This window comes from Cricetulus griseus, chromosome 7, assembly GCF_003668045.3.
Source record: "Cricetulus griseus strain 17A/GY chromosome 7, alternate assembly CriGri-PICRH-1.0, whole genome shotgun sequence".
In the NCBI taxonomy this organism is placed as follows: domain Eukaryota; kingdom Metazoa; phylum Chordata; class Mammalia; order Rodentia; family Cricetidae; genus Cricetulus; species Cricetulus griseus.
This window is the reverse complement of record NC_048600.1, coordinates 120,295,482-120,313,954: the sequence shown is the minus strand read 5'-3', so window position 1 is coordinate 120,313,954 and position 18,473 is coordinate 120,295,482. Positions and strand designations below refer to the sequence as shown.

General features: G+C 44.5%; 1 protein-coding gene across 4 annotated transcripts in view; it reads left to right on the top strand.

The window, feature by feature from the left end:
• The window catches only part of Pitpnc1 (phosphatidylinositol transfer protein cytoplasmic 1), a 268,351-nt gene that overhangs the window by 134,689 nt on the left and 115,189 nt on the right, over positions 1–18,473 (top strand). For all 4 annotated transcript variants that reach the window (XM_027425851.2, XM_027425852.2, XM_027425854.2 and 1 more), the window contains exon 2: positions 1,239–1,387. In XM_027425851.2, coding sequence (XP_027281652.1) covers positions 1,239–1,387 — 149 coding nt within the window. The remainder of the gene's footprint in view (positions 1–1,238; positions 1,388–18,473) is intronic.

Genomic DNA, 18,473 nt, shown 5'->3' with positions numbered 1-18,473 from the left:
TTTGTCTTGGCTTTTTGTTTGTTTGTTCATTTTGTTTTTGTTTGGATTGTTATTGTTGCTTCCTTTTTTTTATACCAATTTTGTTTTGTGTGGGATGCAGCACCATAGCACATGCGTAGGGACAGAGGACAGCCTGCGTGAGTCAGTTCTCTCTACCTTCTCCTTCTACCATGCCGGTTTCAGAGACCAAACTCAGGTCATCGAGCTTGGTGGCAAGTGCTTTTATCTACTGGACTGGGTCACCTAACAGGCTCAGACATGGAGGCTGGAAAGAGAGTTGGACAGCTTGTGGGTAAAGATAGTAAAGAAAATGTTTCAGTCCTGGCATGCCCCATGACACCATTAGAGGGTTGACACGTGGCCTTTGAACTGCAGCAGGCCCCACACTGTTAGTACATGTGTGTGAAAATGGCCCAGAGAACCAGAGATGTTCTTCAGTATGGCACAGTCTCCTAGAACTCAGGTAGTTGTGGGACGTGGAGATTTGGAGCTTTTGAAGCATCTAGGGACATTAGCATTAGTTGCTCATGTGAGTGGCTGTGCAGGAGTGTTAAGAGTTCCAGGCTAGTGAGGGCTAGAGGGTGGGGGGCGAGGGAGGGAGGGAGAGGGAGAGGGAGAGAGAGACTCTGTCTCAAAAACAATAATTCTTGCCTAGCATGAAGTTCTAGGTTCAGTCTCCAGTTCTCAGAGGCAGAAGGAGCAGAAGTGAGTTCGAGGCCAGCTTGAGCTTCGTAAGATCTGTCTCAAAAACACATCAAGATCAAGTTGGAGTGGGTGTAACAAAAATCAACCTTTCTCACGATCCGGTCTAGCCACCTGTGAGAACTGCTATTCTGGGCGGCAGAAGATGCGGGTGACAGTTAATCCCTGTGCCCAGCAATGCTGCCAATTAGCTAGAAAGACAGGACAGAAATAACACTCCCTAGGCTGCCTTTGGCCAAGCCAAATAGAACACCAACTCCCTTTAACCCTGTATGGCCCGAATGGAAACCAGGGCAGACTATCTGGTTCCCAGCGTCTGCGCATCAGTATGAACAGCCAGAGCACTTCTGCTCACGGCCAGTTCTCTGCCAAGCTCCAAGACAGTCACCTTTGACCCAAGTGACCACTGGCTTTTCTCGGCAGAAGGTGGATGTGATTAGTTGCTGGGCATCCTGTCTTTAGAGGATAGTGTGCAGATTCATCAGAGGCAAGCTGGGGCTGACCTCTCTGTCTCCGTTTCTCTGTTTGCTTTGCAGTACAAAATCGGACAGCTGTACATGATCAGCAAACACAGTCATGAGCAGAGTGACCGGGGAGAAGGAGTGGAGGTTGTGCAGAACGAGCCCTTCGAGGACCCTCACCACGGCAATGGGCAGTTTACTGAGAAGCGAGTATATCTCAACAGGTGAGTCCCTCCCGCCTGATGCCATGAGGAAAGCCATTATGCCACCCTGAGAGCCACCAATATTATTGCTTCAAAATTAGAATTTTCAGGGGAGTATGAAGCTTCTCTTGAAGCTACCTTTGATGACGTAAGAGGACATTTGATCTATCCCCAAGGAGAGGAAATGGCTGTGCCTGGACATAGTGGGCAGCCCCTGTCGCTATGGGTCTTGATTAATAGGTTTTTCAGTAATGTCTGATGACTAACCAGGAGTCCCCAGAGCAATTCAGGGTGCCTAAGGTGGGCTTGCATTCCCCAGAGACCCCACACTTCCTGTGTTCAGTATTCTCCTTTGGGCACGTTATAAGACAGCACTGACCCGGGCTCTGTTTGTTTTGCAAAATGTATTTTTTAATATCTTCTGTTTCATTACTGCCAATGTCATAATTGGTTATTGGTGCTTGTCCAGTCTTCTCCCCATTCTATATCCCCATCCAGCCATTGCTTTTCTGTGCAGTGCTTTTCTGGCTCAGAATATTTTCAGTGAAGGGTTGTGAGTGTGGCAATGCAAGTAGGAAGGCCCTGAGTTCGGATCTCCAGCACCAGCATGTGCCTGTAAGAGACAGGTTTATTCCAGAATCTCACTGGCCAGTCAGTCTAGCCAAATCATTGTGCTCCAGGTTCAGTGAGAGACTCCCTGTGTTCATTTATAAAAAAAAAAAAATGGGTGGAGAGTGGTTGAGGAAGACACCCAACATTGGCTTCTTGCCTCCATGTACACACACACACACACACACACACACACAGAGAGAGAGAGAGACAGAGAGAGAGACAGAGAGAGAGAGAGACAGAGAGAGAGAGACAGAGAGAGACAGAGACACAGACAGAGACAGAGAGACAGAGACAGAGACACACAAAAAACACAAAGAATATTTGTAGTCATATATGAAATATATTTAATTGAAATTAACTGCTCAGAAAGCAAGCCTGTATTAGCCTTTCTACAGTATATTTACTCACACACACACACACACACACACACACACACACACACACACACACGGTGCAGAGGCCTGCCCCTGCTGCGTCCTGTGGCTCATTTGTGACTGTTGAGAAGCTAGGTGGACAAGCCCCCCACTTACTCACTGGCCTCGGTGACTGTCCCCCTGTCTCCATTGCATTGGATGCTGTCATCCACTTCTGAGCCTTGGGCATGTGGGGGGTGCATATTTAGAGACGTCATTCTCCCAAAGGCTGTACTGGACTGTCATGAGAAGAGATTTCTATTCTTGTCAACAGAGTGAATGGAAGTCTTCCAATCCAGTACCTTGACAGTGAAGGCCTTGGGCTGACCAACCAAATACACTTTCAGCTGCCTGGGGATACAGTCCCAGGGAATTCGTGAGTCACACTGAAATGCAGATGAGGTGGAACCCATTCATCTGTTGGAAGCTCTGGGTTCCTGTGATTTAGAAGCAGTTCAGGCCCCAGCCAACTGTTTATCTGCCAGAGTCACTGGGCCCTGGGTATGGCTAGAGACAGATTTCTAGATAGTCTGCTCCGGTCTTCTCAGGGTGGAGGGTGTCAAGCACACAGGAGCAGGTGCCTGTCAGGAATCACCTCCAAGGAGCAAGGAGAAGTGAAGGACATTCGGGGAAAATAGAAATGATGGAAAATTCCATTTCTCAGCTACAGTTGCATTCACTTAAGTTAGTGCCTGGGGACTGTTCCCTATGTACCCAAATCAAGAAAAATGTTAGAAACTTTATAACTTTTGCTGAAACAGAAGACGTCTCCAGCTGTCTGTCATGTCTGTTTTCTCTATCAAAATATATGATATTTATTTTAAAGTAGTCATAAACATGAGTGAGAGGAAAATGTGTTATAAATAGAATATGTGCACTTCCAGTAATAGTAACTGGAAAGATTAGTGTTGACCCTCCCCCACTTCCTATGACAAACACAGGATGAAATATAACAATATAAAGCCAAGCTTAAAACAAAGAAAGGGAAATCCTCAGGTCCTAGAGTTAGAAGGGAACCTGGAAGGAAATGGGAAGAGGACCAGTGAGTGCCGTGGAATCTGGGAGACCCAGGCCCTGAGGTCTGGGCGTTGGGGTGTTGCCCATACTGGGTCAGGAAATGTGGCCTCAGACCTACACAAATGGGGAGCTGGAACTGAGAGTCGGTGGCGTACGTACTGGTTCATGACAATTGAAGGCTGAGACACTCAAACTGAAGAGATGGCTCAGGGTTGAAAGCACATCACAGTTCAGTCCCCAGCACCCGTGTCCGGTGGCTTTCAACCACTTGTAACTCCAGCCCCAGGGGGTGAATGTCCTCCTCCTGTATGGACAACTGCACCTAAGTGCACATGTAAACACACACGCTTAAAAATAAAAGATCTATTAGCAGAGATACTTCCACAAGTTAAAACTGAAGAAACAGGAGAAGGGTATATAGAAGACAGAGGCAAACAGTGGGAAGAACTGACTGTGCACGGAGGCACCAGCAATGCTGTAAAGACGTGGTCAGTGGTCAGTTGTGGCATATTTGTAGCCTCAAAACAATAGACAACAATAACAGGAGGCTAAAGAGTCATTATTATTACTATTTTTTTTTTAGATTTATTTATTTGCATGCCAGAAGAGGACACCAGATCCCATTACAAATGGTTGTGAGCCACCATGTGGTTGCTGGGAATTGAACTCAGGTCCTCTGGAAGAGCAGTCAGTGCTCTTAACCCCTGAGCCATCTCTCCAGCCCAATTACTACTACTACTACTACTACTACTACTACTACTATTATTATTATTATTATTATTATTATTATTATTATTATTATGGTTTTTCAAGACAGGGTTTCTCTGTGACTTTGGAACTCACTCCTGGAACTAGCTCTGTAGACCAGGCTGGCCTCGAACTCACAGAGATCCTCCTGCCTCTGTCTCCCGAGTGCTGGGATTAAAGGCGTGCGCCAACAACGCCCGGCTCAAGAGTCCTAATTATAATGAAGAAAATACCCCAAGGTGCTAATATAATTTATGGACTAAAGAGAGATGTTGATTGTTTTCATATACTTTTTTTGTTTTTTGAGATTTATTTATTTGTTTATTCATTGGTATGTGTGTGTGTGTGTGTGTTGTTGTTGTTGTTGTTGTTTTTTGAGACATGATTTCTCTGTGTAGCCTTGGTTGTCCTGGAACTCATTCTGTAGACCAGGCTGGCTTCAAACTCAGAGATCTGCCTGCTTCTGTCTCTTGAGTGCTGGGATTAAAGACATAAACTGCCATGCCCAGCCTTTTCTTTTTTAAGGCAAGCATAAATATTCAAAATGTAAAAGCTGCCTCCATAGAAACAGTAAGGTAACAAGTAACTTCTAAGGGAGCACCTGATCAGTTCCTAGGGGTAGCTATAATGGAAGTCTTAATTTTGACGGCAAAATGAGCTGATATGTCCAGTCACCCTTACAGCTAGGGATGGTATTGTGTGACCTAGTTGCATTTATCAAAGCATCAAACTTTCATCTCTAATACAATGAAACAGATGTCCAAGGCCTCTCTTTTCTGTTTAAGAAGCCAGCATCTACTTTTGAGAACAGGGAGAGTTCCCGTATTGTGTTTTCCCAGTTGATTGATGCCAAGACCATACTTTTATGAAAGAAGACCAGTTATATAAATTACTTTCCTGTCAGTGTTTTATTGATGGTATTATAATTGCGTGATCTCCAGGAACAAAAAATGAAAAGGAGAGAGGGGGAATAGAGAAAGACCGCCTTGTGAGTGTTGGTAACAGAAGCGAGCCATAACAGTGCTGAACAGGAATAGTACTCGAAGAACACCTTGGTAACGAGCATTTGACTAGCTCATGCAAGGCCCTGGGTTCTCTACCCAGAACTACAAATCAAAATATGTATACACATTAATCTCAGGGGCATAAACATAAAAATTCCATATAAAACGTGAGCAAGTCAAATCTCCCAGAAAATAATACTAAACCACCAACCACATTTATTCCCAAAGTCCATTACATTAACATTAAATAAATCTTCCTGTGTACTTCTCTGCAGTAAAGCTGAGAACGGCATCAGGATTCTTGCCGTCACCACTATTATCTGACACTGTGGGAAGGTACTGGTTAGTGAGTGCAGTAAAACAAGAAAGGTGAACTGGGGATGAATCTCCACAGTAGTGTCCTTTGCCTAGTGCCATGGTACATTTGTCAACTTGACACAGTCTAGAATCCCCTTTGAAGAGTCTTAATGAGGGACTGTCTAGGTGGAGCTGGCCAGCCTGTGGGTGTGTCTGTGGGGGACTGTCTAGGTCATGCTGGCCTGTGGGAATGTCTGTCTTGAGTATGCTAATTGTGTGGGAAGACCCAGCCCACTCTGGGAAGCACCATTCCCTAGGCAAGGGATCCTGGACTGTAGAAGAGTTATAGAGCTGAGTGCAAGCATGCATACATTCATTCTCTCTCTGCTGTTGGCTGTGGGTATGACTAGTTACTTCAGGATCTCGCCACCCTGGTGTCTCCCATCACCATGGACTGTTACCTGGAGTTGTGAGCTGCAGTAGCCCCTTTTCCCTGCATTTGTCAGGGTATTTTATTGCAGCAACATAAAGGAAACTAGGGTACCTGGCAGGCACACACACACTCATGTGCCCACGTTTGCATGTACACAATAGAGTAAAAAAGAAGAGCCTAAAGTATCAGTTGTAAATAGAATCAGCTAGTGGGAATTAAAGACATTCCACATAGTTGTTAAGATCAACATAAGAAATCAGTAAGGTGACTGTGTGTGTATTCATATCATGAATCCACATCATCAAGTCAGGCGTTGGTGGCGCACGCCTTTAATCCCAGCACTCGGGAGGCAGAGGCAGAGGCAGGCTGATCTCTTTGAGTTCGAGACCAGCCTGGTCTACAAGAGCTAGTTCCAGGACAGTCTCCAAAGCCATAGAAAAACCCTGTCTCAAAAAACCAAAAACAAAAAGAAAGGAAGGAAGGAAGGAAGGAAGGAAGGAAGGAAGGAAGGAAACCCAAAAACAAAACAGCATCATCATACTTATGTCATAGTTTATACATGTAGGTCATAAATTGGTAGAATAGCTGCAAGAGCTTAATTTTGAAAAAAAAAAAAACTACAATAGAAAAGGAAACTTAGAGGTATTCGGTTACAAATCACTTAGTTGTAAATCTGTAGGCTTTGCAAAATTAAATTGGGTGGTGTACACCAATGATCCCAGCACTTTTAGGTGAGGGCTTGATCTGAAATTTGACCTTATCATCAGCTACTTAGTTCGTGCTTGTGGGGCAGGCCATCTCCCTAGCCCAAATGCTTGGTTTTAAACAGAGCCATTATGAGACATTAGTGAGGGTCTATGTATATGATGCTGCACTGATTGGATTTTCAGTCAGCAATACAACCAAACCTCTAGTTCACTACATAGATTCAAAAAATAAATTATAGATCAATGAAATCCCCAAACGTGGAAATATATATATATATATATATATATATATATATATAATTAAACATCCTTTATTGTTAGCAAAGTAGGATAGGCCTGATAAGACATAAAGACATTGACAGGGTTTCCCTGTGGTTTGGAGACTGTCCTGGAACTAGCTGTTGTAGACCTTGCTGGTTTCGAACTCACAGAAATACGCCTGCCTCTGCCTTCCGAGTGCTGGGATTAAAGGTGAGTGCCACCACTGGCGTCGATAATGTTTTTATATAGCAAATTCTGCTGCTTAAATAAATAGAAGCTGTTTCAAATAAAATTTTTAAAAAGATTTATTTCATTTGTGTGTGGTGTGTATGTGTGTGTCCTGTGAGTATGTGCACATGAGTGCAGTTCTGCTAGAGTCCAGAAGAGGGCATCAGATTCCCTGTGCTGGAGTTAAAGGTACTCGTGAGCTATTTTATGTGGGTGCTGGGAACCGGACTTGGGTCCTCTGCAAGAGCACTATGTGTTCCTGACCCCTGAGCCATATCTCCAGCCCACAATATGTTTTGTTTTCAACTACCAAATAAAAATGCCAAACAGTCCATTTGAAAGTTGAGAACAGGGTTGGAAATGTGACCCAAAGAAATGCAAGTGAGAATAGTATATACATGAGAAACACTCACCTCATAGGGAGGCAATAAAACAGATTAAAACAAGAACATCTCTTTCCATACACATCAGAGTGACAAAAATTAAAGTCTGATGAGCTTAGGGATTAACGAGAATGTGAGAAGACAATTCTATTCCAGTGCTGGAGGGAGCTGTAAAGTGGTATCACCTCCCTGCAGAACCATTGGCAGCAATAGGGAAAGCTGAAAATACATACGCCTTCCATTACCAATTCTATCTCAGGGTGGAACCCTCACAGAATTACTGCCTTGTGCCCAAGGGACAGGCACCATGAGATCCATTCTATCACTGACTGCAATGAAAAAAAAAAACTAAAAAATTCCAGATGTCGTCAGTGGGAATACCGCGGGCTATAGTCGCATGATGGAGTATTTCCACGGAGGGTTAGCTTAATGAAACAGATTTACTTTGACAAATTTCATAAAGTGCTATCGGAAAAAAGAACAGCAAAAAAGAAAGTGTCTGGCTAAATATCTAGATGGTATCCTTATCGTTACTTTGAGAAAGCCACAGCTAGGAAGGATTGTGAGTCTAAAATTCTCAGCGAGAAACTTCAATCAGAAAAAAAAAATTGTTTGGAATGAAGGATCATCTTCCATGATTAAATTAAACAGGGACATGTAACGGTTTTATCCTTGGATGTCCAAATACCGTTTATATGAGAATAGGATGAAGGGCTAGGGAGGTGGCTCATAAGTAGAGAAAGGCATTAGCAATGCAAGCCTGATGATCCAAGTTCGATCCCTGTAACCAACTTAAAAAAAGAAGAGAAAAGAAAAAACAAAAAGGGGGGAGGGAGAGGTGTGCTCCAGCCAAGAAATTGGTTATGGTGTGTTACTTAACACAGAAAGGAAAAGAAAAGGCTAGATGCAGTGGTGTGCATCTGTAATTCCAGCATACCTACAGTGAGAGGAAGCAGTGGACGGAGCTTCCCCCAGAAGCTCACAGGCCTGCTAGCCTGGAGCTGGTAATGCCGCAGCAGAGATGAGAGAGTCCCTGTCTTCATACAATGGAACATGAGCACTGACTAACCTTGTAATTTATGCATGTTTATAGTGGACTCAGAGTTGCCATTGGGCAGTGTCCAGTGTCCATCAGAGCAAAGTATGGCTGTCTGCAACATGTATCTGCCTCCCTTGCTTAATTTTCCACCAGTCAGAAGGACCTCAGTTACTTTGGTCTGTTCCTCAATGGTGCATTGAAAAAATGGAGAGAGACACACTGTGTGTTATGAAGGCTGCTCGAAGAACTAGAAACCCCACTGATGTGAAGATTCAATGAAATGATGGACAGGCTAGACTAGGGGGTGTGTCCAGTGTTGTTAGATGGACGAGAATTAGCTCATCATATGCTGAAACCCAACATGACCAACACTAGTGGGAATGGCAGGAAAAAGATTTATACTCAATTAATGGGAGAAATTCCTAAGCACACTAACCATGTGATCTCGCAGTCAAAAGCCTATGAATCCATTATATAAACAGGTGGGCAAACCCATCACTTGGTGAGTTCAGTTGGACAGTCTACGATATACTTTAGTACGTCACACACACACACACACACACACACACACACAATTTTTTTATTTTGTGTGCATTGGTGTTTTGCCTGCATGTATGTTTGTGTGGGGGTGTCAAGTCCCCCAGAACTGGAGTTACATATAAGCCGCCATATGGGTGCTAGGACTAGAACCCTGTCCTCTAGAAGAGCAGTCAGTGCTCTTGAACACTAAGCCATTTCTCCAGCCCCCCCCCATGCCCCTTTTTTACACTCAAAATATGTCTTCGCCATGATGTTGACTTCTCTCTGCATACATGGGTAACCAGAGGCTACTCAGTTTGCTTTCCAGAGGTGAACTCTCTTAGCTTCCTTTGTATGAGTTGAAACTAGGTCCATCCTTTTATAACCTAAAAGACTTTTCACTCACATGAAAGCAATAAGCCCATAACTTTTTGTTGTTATTTCTTTATTTTAATTAATTAATTTTAGGACCATGTCTTAGCAGCAGAGAGATTTTCATTTCATAAAAAAGAAAGGAAAAATTGATATGTGAACATCTTTGTGGTACACTCTTAAAACCTTAACATCTTAGTACTCAACTGCCTGGTTTAGGAGAATTAAACTTCTAGTCCAGCCGGAGCTGTTTAGTGAGACCCTGTCTCAAAAAAAAAAAAAAATTCACATGTGACAGAAGCATGAGTTAGTAAGATGGATTCCCATGGTTACAAAGGAATATCAAACCCATTGCTTTGTAGTCATATACAACGTCCAGTTTGACACATGGCTTACATGCAGAGGTCACATGATTGTCATGTCACATGGAATGTCATATTCCTTTGTAAGTCATTAACCTGTGTGTTGGAATCTTATACATACAAGTAAGTACACAGCTTTGGAAGGAATCCCTTATGGGGTAAAGACCTGGTCCTTGTCTTCCACTCCAGGGAGGGTCCAGGCCTGGTTGGGTTGAACATTTGTGAGTGTGTCTGATTTCTTGTGGGTGTCTTTAGAGAGTCGGTCTTGAAGGGCGGTTGGCACTAGTTACAGTGTCCTCAGTTACATGGAGTGTTGGGTAGACCTACATTAACTAACTGTATGGGTCTGGAAACTGATTTCTCGCCCAATGCAACCATGAGTAGTTCTGGATCTATTCAAACCCGTGTAACCAGGGCCTACTCTTCCACTAATGCAGAAAAGAAGAAAATTGCTCAAAGGGGAGATAGATTAGGCCATAATTGTTATTACCGAGAAAATCTCAGACATTCATCTCTCAGAGAGCAGTGCACTTTGGCTCAAATATAAGGTATCTATGAGGATAAGTGAAAGACTAGTCAAAAAGGCAATTTGAGGCTCTCAGTGAAGGTTCATTGCTGCCAGCAAAAGAAACAAAGTCTGTTGTAAACAGGAACACTTGATGGAAGGAATGTCAGGGACCACAGAATTTTCTGGAGCCTTAAGAAAGGGCAGAAAGCAAGGCAGCTCCAGGAAGGGTCAAGAGCCCAGCATGACAGTGGCCTTTAAGCAGAACCCAAAGGTTTCTTCTGCTGCCTACCCCACCCATGCTGCCTGCCGCCATCACTACCTCAGTTGCTATGGGTGATCTCCAACTGTTCCATCTTTCTGTCTTTTGTTCCAAACCCCAAACATTGTCATGTGCAGACTGTAGATTAGCTAGCTGGCTAGACAGAGAATCATTTTATAATGACATGAAATGATAGAAGGAGCCATTGAGGGGTAGGAAGAAGTCTAAAAGGGGTGTGGGGAAAACAGGAGTAACAGGAGGAAGAAAAACAATGTTTTTATTCCTGTGAATCTTTGTTTGAAGGTGTGTGTGTGTGTGTGTGTGTGTGTGTGTGTGTGTGTGTGAGAGAGAGAGAGAGAGAGAGAGGGAGGGAGGGAGAGAAAGAGAGAGAGACTATTTGGGAGGGTAGAGGAAACAAAAAATCAGGGAAGGAAGGATTGGAGATGGTAGGGTGAACTTGAACAAGGACTAGATAGATAGATAGATAGATAGATAGATAGATAGATAGATATCTGAAAATGTTGAGATGAAACTTGTTATTTTGTACACAAACATAAGCATGCCATGTGTACCTAGATCTAGCCCTGACAACCATTAAGTAAGAAGAGAACTTTCCGAAGTGACTGTTTTCCAACATATCTGAGCCTTTTTATGTTCTAAGCAATGATTCATGAGGATTCCACCTTCTCCACACAACCATTTGTCTATGTGCTGTGTGTCTCTTGGGCACAGCCATTCCAGTGGCTATGAAGGGGTATCTTCTTGGGGACTTTTAAAATTATTTTAAAAGTAATTTTAAAAATAATTAAAATTTTTGAATGTGTGTGTGTGCACACGCGTGCACACATGGATGCACATACCTGTGCATTCATCAAAACAAGAAGAAGATATCAGGCATCCTGTCCTATCGCTGCTCCCCACCTTATTCCCTTGAGACAGGGTCTCTCCCTGAACCTATAGGTAGCTGGGCTGTCTCTGCTCCCATCCCCCTGTATGGGGTTATGCAATCCTGCTCAGCTTTTAACCTGGTTCCAGGGGATTTAAATTCAAGTGCTCTTACCCACTGGGCCATTTCCTAAGTCTTCCTCTCTTTTTGTGGTTTTGGTTTGCCAGTCTCGTGTAACCATAGTGTCAGTCATTTCTTTACACACTCTTTGGAAGAGTATCTTTCTAGATGAGGTCTTTGCCAGTTTTTGGATCGGGCGTAATGCCCATTTATCTTTTAGTAGCCCCGTCTCATTTACCAGAGACTGTGAGAGTATTCCATTCTCCAACCCCTTTACTTAGGCAGGTGCCATGTTGGATGTGCCTTACATTTTGGTGACACCTGATGCATTTGGTGTTTTAGGTATGTTAGGTGCTATCCCTAAGTCCGTCACATGATCACTGTCAGGTAGGTATACTTACTGACTGGTTCCCTGGGGGGCCTTAGAGCCAGTTCATTTAACCAAATAATCAACATTTCTTGGCTCACCTTCAGAATTCCTAGTTTCAACTGGCATCCAGAGAAAGGAGGCAAAATATTAATCAGACTCTGGAATAGTGATTATATATTAAACTATCACTCAGTAGCAGAGGATGGTCAAGTGTGACACTAATAGTGACTGTCCCCTTTGGGGACACTAGGGCTGCCTGGGAAGTAAGCCTCTGGACACAGCTGTCTGGATTTGGTTGGCCTACAGCATCCTTGTAAAGAACTTAGATGGGAAAACTTAGTGGGAAAACAAGTGAGCGGCCCCGTTCCATGGACTGAGGTCCCAGACTGCATGAGGAGGAAAGAGAGACTGAACACAAGCTTCTGTCACCCTCTTCTTGCTAACTGTGGAGGCAATGTGTCCAGCAACCTCAGGTTCCTGCCACCAAGACTTCTCCACTGTAATGGACTTTTGAGCTGTGAGCCAAATTAAGTCCCTGCTCCCTTATAGTTTAGTTTAGTTTTGCTTTGTTTTCTTGAGACAGGGTTTTTTTTTTGTGTGTGTGTAGCCCTGGCTGTCCTGGAACTCGCTCTGTAGACGAGGCTGGCGTCAAAATCACAGAGATCAGCCTGCTTCTGCCTCCCAGGTGCTGGGATTAAAGGCGTGGCCCGCCACCACCGCCTGCTAAATTCACTTCTTAGCATGGCCTTTGACTTCCTTCAGCATATTTCCCCGCAGCACCCCAGCAGTGGAGAGAAGGGAGCTGAAGAATGGATTGGGCGCCCAGGAATGGAAGACTCTATTCTTAGGCTTGTTTTTTAGTCATGACGTGTCATGTTCCCCGACGTAATGGCTGTGGGATTAGTTAGACCATGATGACATCCATCACTAAGGAGGATCTCCAGTTTCCAGTGGTCTTTCTGCCACGTGACTCTCACCGACCCGCACCATCTCCCCAGCCTCCAGCGGCTTTGGTAGGAGACAGCAAAATTTCTAGAAGTCCTGAGTCCTTCCTCGTCCAGACGGCAGTGTCAACATCTGGTCCCCTTACTTAGCAGTGACTCTTGCTGCCTTAGGTCTCTCTTTCCCATTTCCCCTTCCTATGCTCCAACCTCTTCCAGATCTTCTAAGCAAACTAATGGTCATTTCTTAGATAATCTTCGGGGTCAGCTCTGTGCCCAAGGCTCATGTGGCTTTGTGAGAACCTACTGTCCCAGACACAGGTGATAGAGAAAGTGTCCTACTCATAGGTCCTGGCCTGATTGCCTGTCCCTGTGAATTTTCAGAGAACTTTTATGGTCATTATCGATCTCTAAGTACACGGAGAAGATCCCCATTTGTTAGAAAATATTTGGGGGGGGGCTGAAGAGATGGCTCTATGGGTCATCTCTACCATTCTGTGAGTGACAGTGTTTGTTATAGGACCTGAGTTTAGGTTCCAGCACCCTTTTTAAGAGCCAGAAATGGCTGTCTATCCCGATAAATCCAATAGTGTTGGCAATCGAAACAGGAGGTTTGCTGGGACTTGATGGCCACAGCCAAGCTGCAAGTTCAGTGAGAGACACTGTCTCAAGGAATAAAGTGGAGAGTGATATCACAGGACAACCAACAGCCTCCTCTGGCTCCCACGTATGTGTGTACACACTTGTACACAATAAGTAAATTAATATTTTGGGACCTGGAGATGTAGCTCAGTGGTAAAGCTACTTACATTTTATGCCAAGATCTTGGGTTCAACTCCAGCGCTGCAAACACACATATACACATATGCACTTACATACATACATGCATACATACATACATACATGCATGCATGCATGCATATACATGTATGGTAATTAGTATCATTCTAGATGCAAGGGATGCAGCAATGAACAAAAGAAAGGTCCCTGCACTGGGGAGACCCTGCAATCTTGGGAATGACAGAGAGTGCCCTGTAATAGATCAGACTATTATTTTAGAGTCTATGCTTCATATTACATAATCAAATATGGGGAAGTGGAGGGGCTGAAGAGATGGCTCAGAGGTTAAGAGCACTGGCTGCTCTTCCAGAGGTCCCGAGTACAATTCCCAGCAACCACGTGGTAACTCCCAACCATCTGTAATGAGATCTGGTGCCCTCTTCTGACCTGCAGGGACACATTCAGGCGGCACACTGTATACATAATAATAATAATAAAAAAATCTTTAAAAAATATAGGGAGTATATCCATAGATGCATCATACATATGTTTATTTACATATATGGGAAGCAAGAGCTTCCTCTTTACCTGCCTTTTAGCACCTGCTATTTCATCTGTCCCCATCTCAATGTTTTAGAACATGCCAAAAGTACTGTGGTTGTCTACCTTCATCACCTGCGTCCCTGCCAACTTCTCCCATGATGTTCTAACAGGCATGGAGCCAGGAGACTTTCCAACTTGGATTTGTCTAGCCCTTGAAAATGCTGCTGATGTGAGCAATTGGCTTGCTACAGCCACCAGCCTACTGATGACATGGCCTAATGCTGTTCCATCAGAGGCTTCCAAAAGCCTGCACCAGGCTAGCCGCTTTCCCTACATCCAGTGCAAAAGTCTCACGAAGGTGAGGGCAGTGTCTGTATTCAAATTCGGGGAACTGGGATCCTGCCCAGTTTCTGCTTGTAACGTCAAGGACCCCCTGCCTCCCACAAGGGTTAGAGCTCTGGTCTCCAAACTGACCTGGAGCTTGCTGGTCAGCCACAATGGACAACTTACACGGCTCAAAGAGAAAGGTACAGTACCAAACTGGGTCACCCCAAGTGTTCTCTGTCTTCCACACATGCATGTGCACACATGTGCTTGCACGCACATTGTGGGGAGTGCTGACGTCTGAGAGGAGCATGAACACCTGAGAACTGTGAATCTGACGTAGAGTCGCCACACCAGCGTGTTTTCCCATTCAAGAGCTTAGTGTTCAGTTAGGCCCTTTATGAGGTTCTGTCCTGGCCCATGTGTGGACCAAGGACTTGATTCAGACACTCTGCCTTCCTAGAGATGAGCCCCTTATTTCACATCTGGTAGTGACTTTGAGTGACAGGCTTTCTCTTAGAATTGTGGGCCATGTGACAGTGTATATCATTTAAGTGACAGCAATGGCAGGAACCAATTTAATTCCATTTCCCTTTTCAGATCTTCCTAAATCATTGCTGCAGGGAAAAATAAATTTCACTTTCTCAGACCAAAATGATTCAAACTGTGATGTGTTCCGGGGAAGCTGGGGCTGAAAGAGGGTCTGTTAGTTAGTGGGCTTAACAGTACTTAAATAACATCGTGTTAGTCAACTCTCTGTCACCATAATCAAATACCCTCGGTAATGAACTCTGAGAGAAGAGGGTTGTGGTGCCTCACAGTCTTAGAGTTTCAGAACATGGCAGGGTGAGCCAAGTATCTGTGGAAGTGCCAAGTGTCAATGGCATATGTCAGAAGAAACTCACTTTGTGTCCAGGGACTAAAAGAGGAAGAGAGGCCTAGGGTTCCACATTCCCCCCTCCCAAAAGGTTTGCCCCAATGACCTAACTTCCTTTCAACAAACCCCTTTTCCAAAAGATCCCACCTTTTTCCAATAGCACCACCACCCACAGAACCACGACTTCCGGCCTTTGGGGGACATTACTACCTGTCTTAGTTTTGTTACTGTGGTAAAAATAGAGAAGCAATTTGAGAAAGAGTTTATTCTGACTCACAGTCCATCCTGATGGGCTTGTCCATCCAAGGCATCTGGGATTTGAAGAATCTTCCACATCCCATTGATGGGATGGGACACAAGCTGATGTCTGCTAAGGAATGGTGCCACTCACATTAGGCAAGTGTTCCCACCTCGACTAATATGATCAAGGTAACCCATTATCAGCATGCCCAGAGACTGGTTTTCAGGTTATTTCTAGATTCTGTCAAGTTGACAATTAACAAGCAATCACAACATCCAGAGTGTGGCAAACCTATCCCAGAGCTTGTTGCAAATGCTCCCTGCCTTTAACCTGGTGAATGAACGACTTATACCAGGATCTTCTTCCTGGATTGAAGGAGAACAGCAATATGAAATTGTAACTGCTACCTTGGCTAAATGATTTTTTTAAAATGCTCTTCCTGAATGAGTGAATGAATGAATGAAATAGTTGATTATGCTGTTCCCTGACTTGTATGAGTTTTTGGGTGAACATCAAAAATTAAAATTCTAAGCTGGGCAGTGGTGGCGTGTGACTTTAATTCCCGCACTAGGGAGGCAGAGGCAGGTGGATCTCTTTGAGTTTGAGGCCAGTCTTGTCTACAAAGCAAGTTCCAGGACAACCAGGACTATTACACGGAGAAACCCTGTCTCAAAAAAAAAAAAAAAAAAAAAAAAAAAAAAATCTAGACTCTGGAGTCCTGGAATGTGGCAGTCTCAGTGAGGATGGAAACTTGCTGATGGTTTTCTCTTCTGGCAGCAGCTAATGGCTACTTAGGATGAAGTTCTGCTAAAGGGGTTCTAACGTGTTACAGGGATGATTTATGTGGACTGTCCAGGGAGGAGCACCCAGGTCGAGATTAGGGGAGACATCAAGTGGACATGGAACCATTCTGTACAAGAGGACAGTGGATTTTGGGCTCTGGGACTGCAGGGAGATACACATACTTTGTCTAAGCTGATGAAGTCTTTGCTCCATCCTTGTTCATTGAAGTCACCAGCAGGGGACTGAGGGTGTAACTCAGTTGGTGGAATGCCTGCACAGCATGCACAAAGCCCTGGATTCGATCCCCAGCCACACATAAGCCAGGCATGGAGATGCATACCTGCAGCCCTTCAAGATCATCTTAGACTAGATCATGAGTTCAAGACCAGCCTGGAATATATGAGAATCTATCTTAAAAGACAAAAAAAAAACCCAAGGCACTAAAATATGCTTGCCTGGACCTAGAATCTGTATGTCCCTCTACTGCCCACTGACACTGCCGTGGGCACAAGCAGGCAGGAGCCCAGAGGAAGTCTGGCTCATGTGATTGACAGCAAGCAAGCCACTGGGATTTCCCTACTCCACATCAACCTCAGTTGCACTCTAGCGTCAGCGTCTGATGGACTCAGTCATCAGCAGAAACTATAAAAAGCCCCTGTCAGGGAGCAGCCGTCCTTTGAGAAGTGTGAATGCAAGGTAAATGAGCAGCTTCTGCAGGGACAGTTTTATAGGAGCGAGAAGTTCCGCGTCAGAGCAGACTTCAGGAATGACGAGTGACTCTCAAGACGGCTCCAGCTCCCTCCTCACAGCTCGCCTGACTGCTGCTCACCCAGCTTTGGGGCAGCTTAGGTTTTTTTTTTTTTCTTTTTTCTTTCCCCCTCACTTGTTTAGACCCTGATAAATAGCCCAGAATTTTGAGTAAGGTCCCAGCAAGCTATTGAAAATATGCATTTGTCTTTTTCTAAAGTTAGGCCTGGATATTCACAAAAATTAAAGAAACGTCTTGAGAAGACATTCTAGGTATGTAGTTTACTGCCCTGGTTGTCATCTGTATTCAGCATCAGAGAAAGGGGTTCATATCGAGGGGTTATACCAGTCACTTTTCTGGTTACTGTGAGGAAAAAAAAAAAAAAACCTGTCAAGTGGTTAAAGAGAGGACTTGATCTGGTTCACAGTTTTGCAGATACAATGCGTCCACATGATGTCCCCCATGAGGGCACAGAGAATTGAACGCTGGTCTTGTGCTTAGCGTTCTCCTTTCAGTCTAGGACCCAGCCTTTGTGGTGGTGCCACACACATTAATGTGGATCTCCCCTCCTCAGTTACGTTCTCTAGAAACACACACACACACACACACACACACACACACACACACACACACACACACACACACACACACACACACACACACGTATCTCCTAGCTGACTCTGAATCCAATCAGGTTGACATTGAAAATTAACCATCATAGGGCATTGTTAGCTTGATATTTTCATTTCTTATTCATATCAGCTGTGAGAGAGAAAGAGAGAGAGAGAGAGAGAGTGAAGAGAGATCAATCCACAGTCTAAGTAAGGCTAAGGTTTCTTTATTCAGATAAACACCAGCCAAGCACAAGCCAAAGCGGGCCAGGGGCAGCAAGGCAGCCAGGCCAGAGAGAAGGGCTATCCACGTGTGTGTGGTCCCTTAAGAACCATTCCCACGTCACCTTAGACTTCCCCTCACCACACCCTCACGGGTGTGTCCCGGCACACCTGTCCGGGCTACTAGGAGGCGGGGCTACAATGTCTCCCTACAGAAGAGAGAGAGAGAGAGAGAGAGAGAGAGAGAGAGAGAGAGAGAGAGAGAGATCTTGTATGTGGTAGCTACCTCAGGAGATTTCCACTCTCTGGCTTTTGGTTTCTTAGACTGGGCCTCTCAGCTTAGAACTGGCCAATTAGGTTAGACTGGCTGGTCAGCTAGCCCCACGGATCTGCCTGTCCTGCCTCACTAGAGCTGGGATTCATTCCAAGCATGCACTTGGCTTTTTCACATGGGTTCTGGGCATTAGACTCAAGTCCTCATGCTTTTACTTCTAACACTT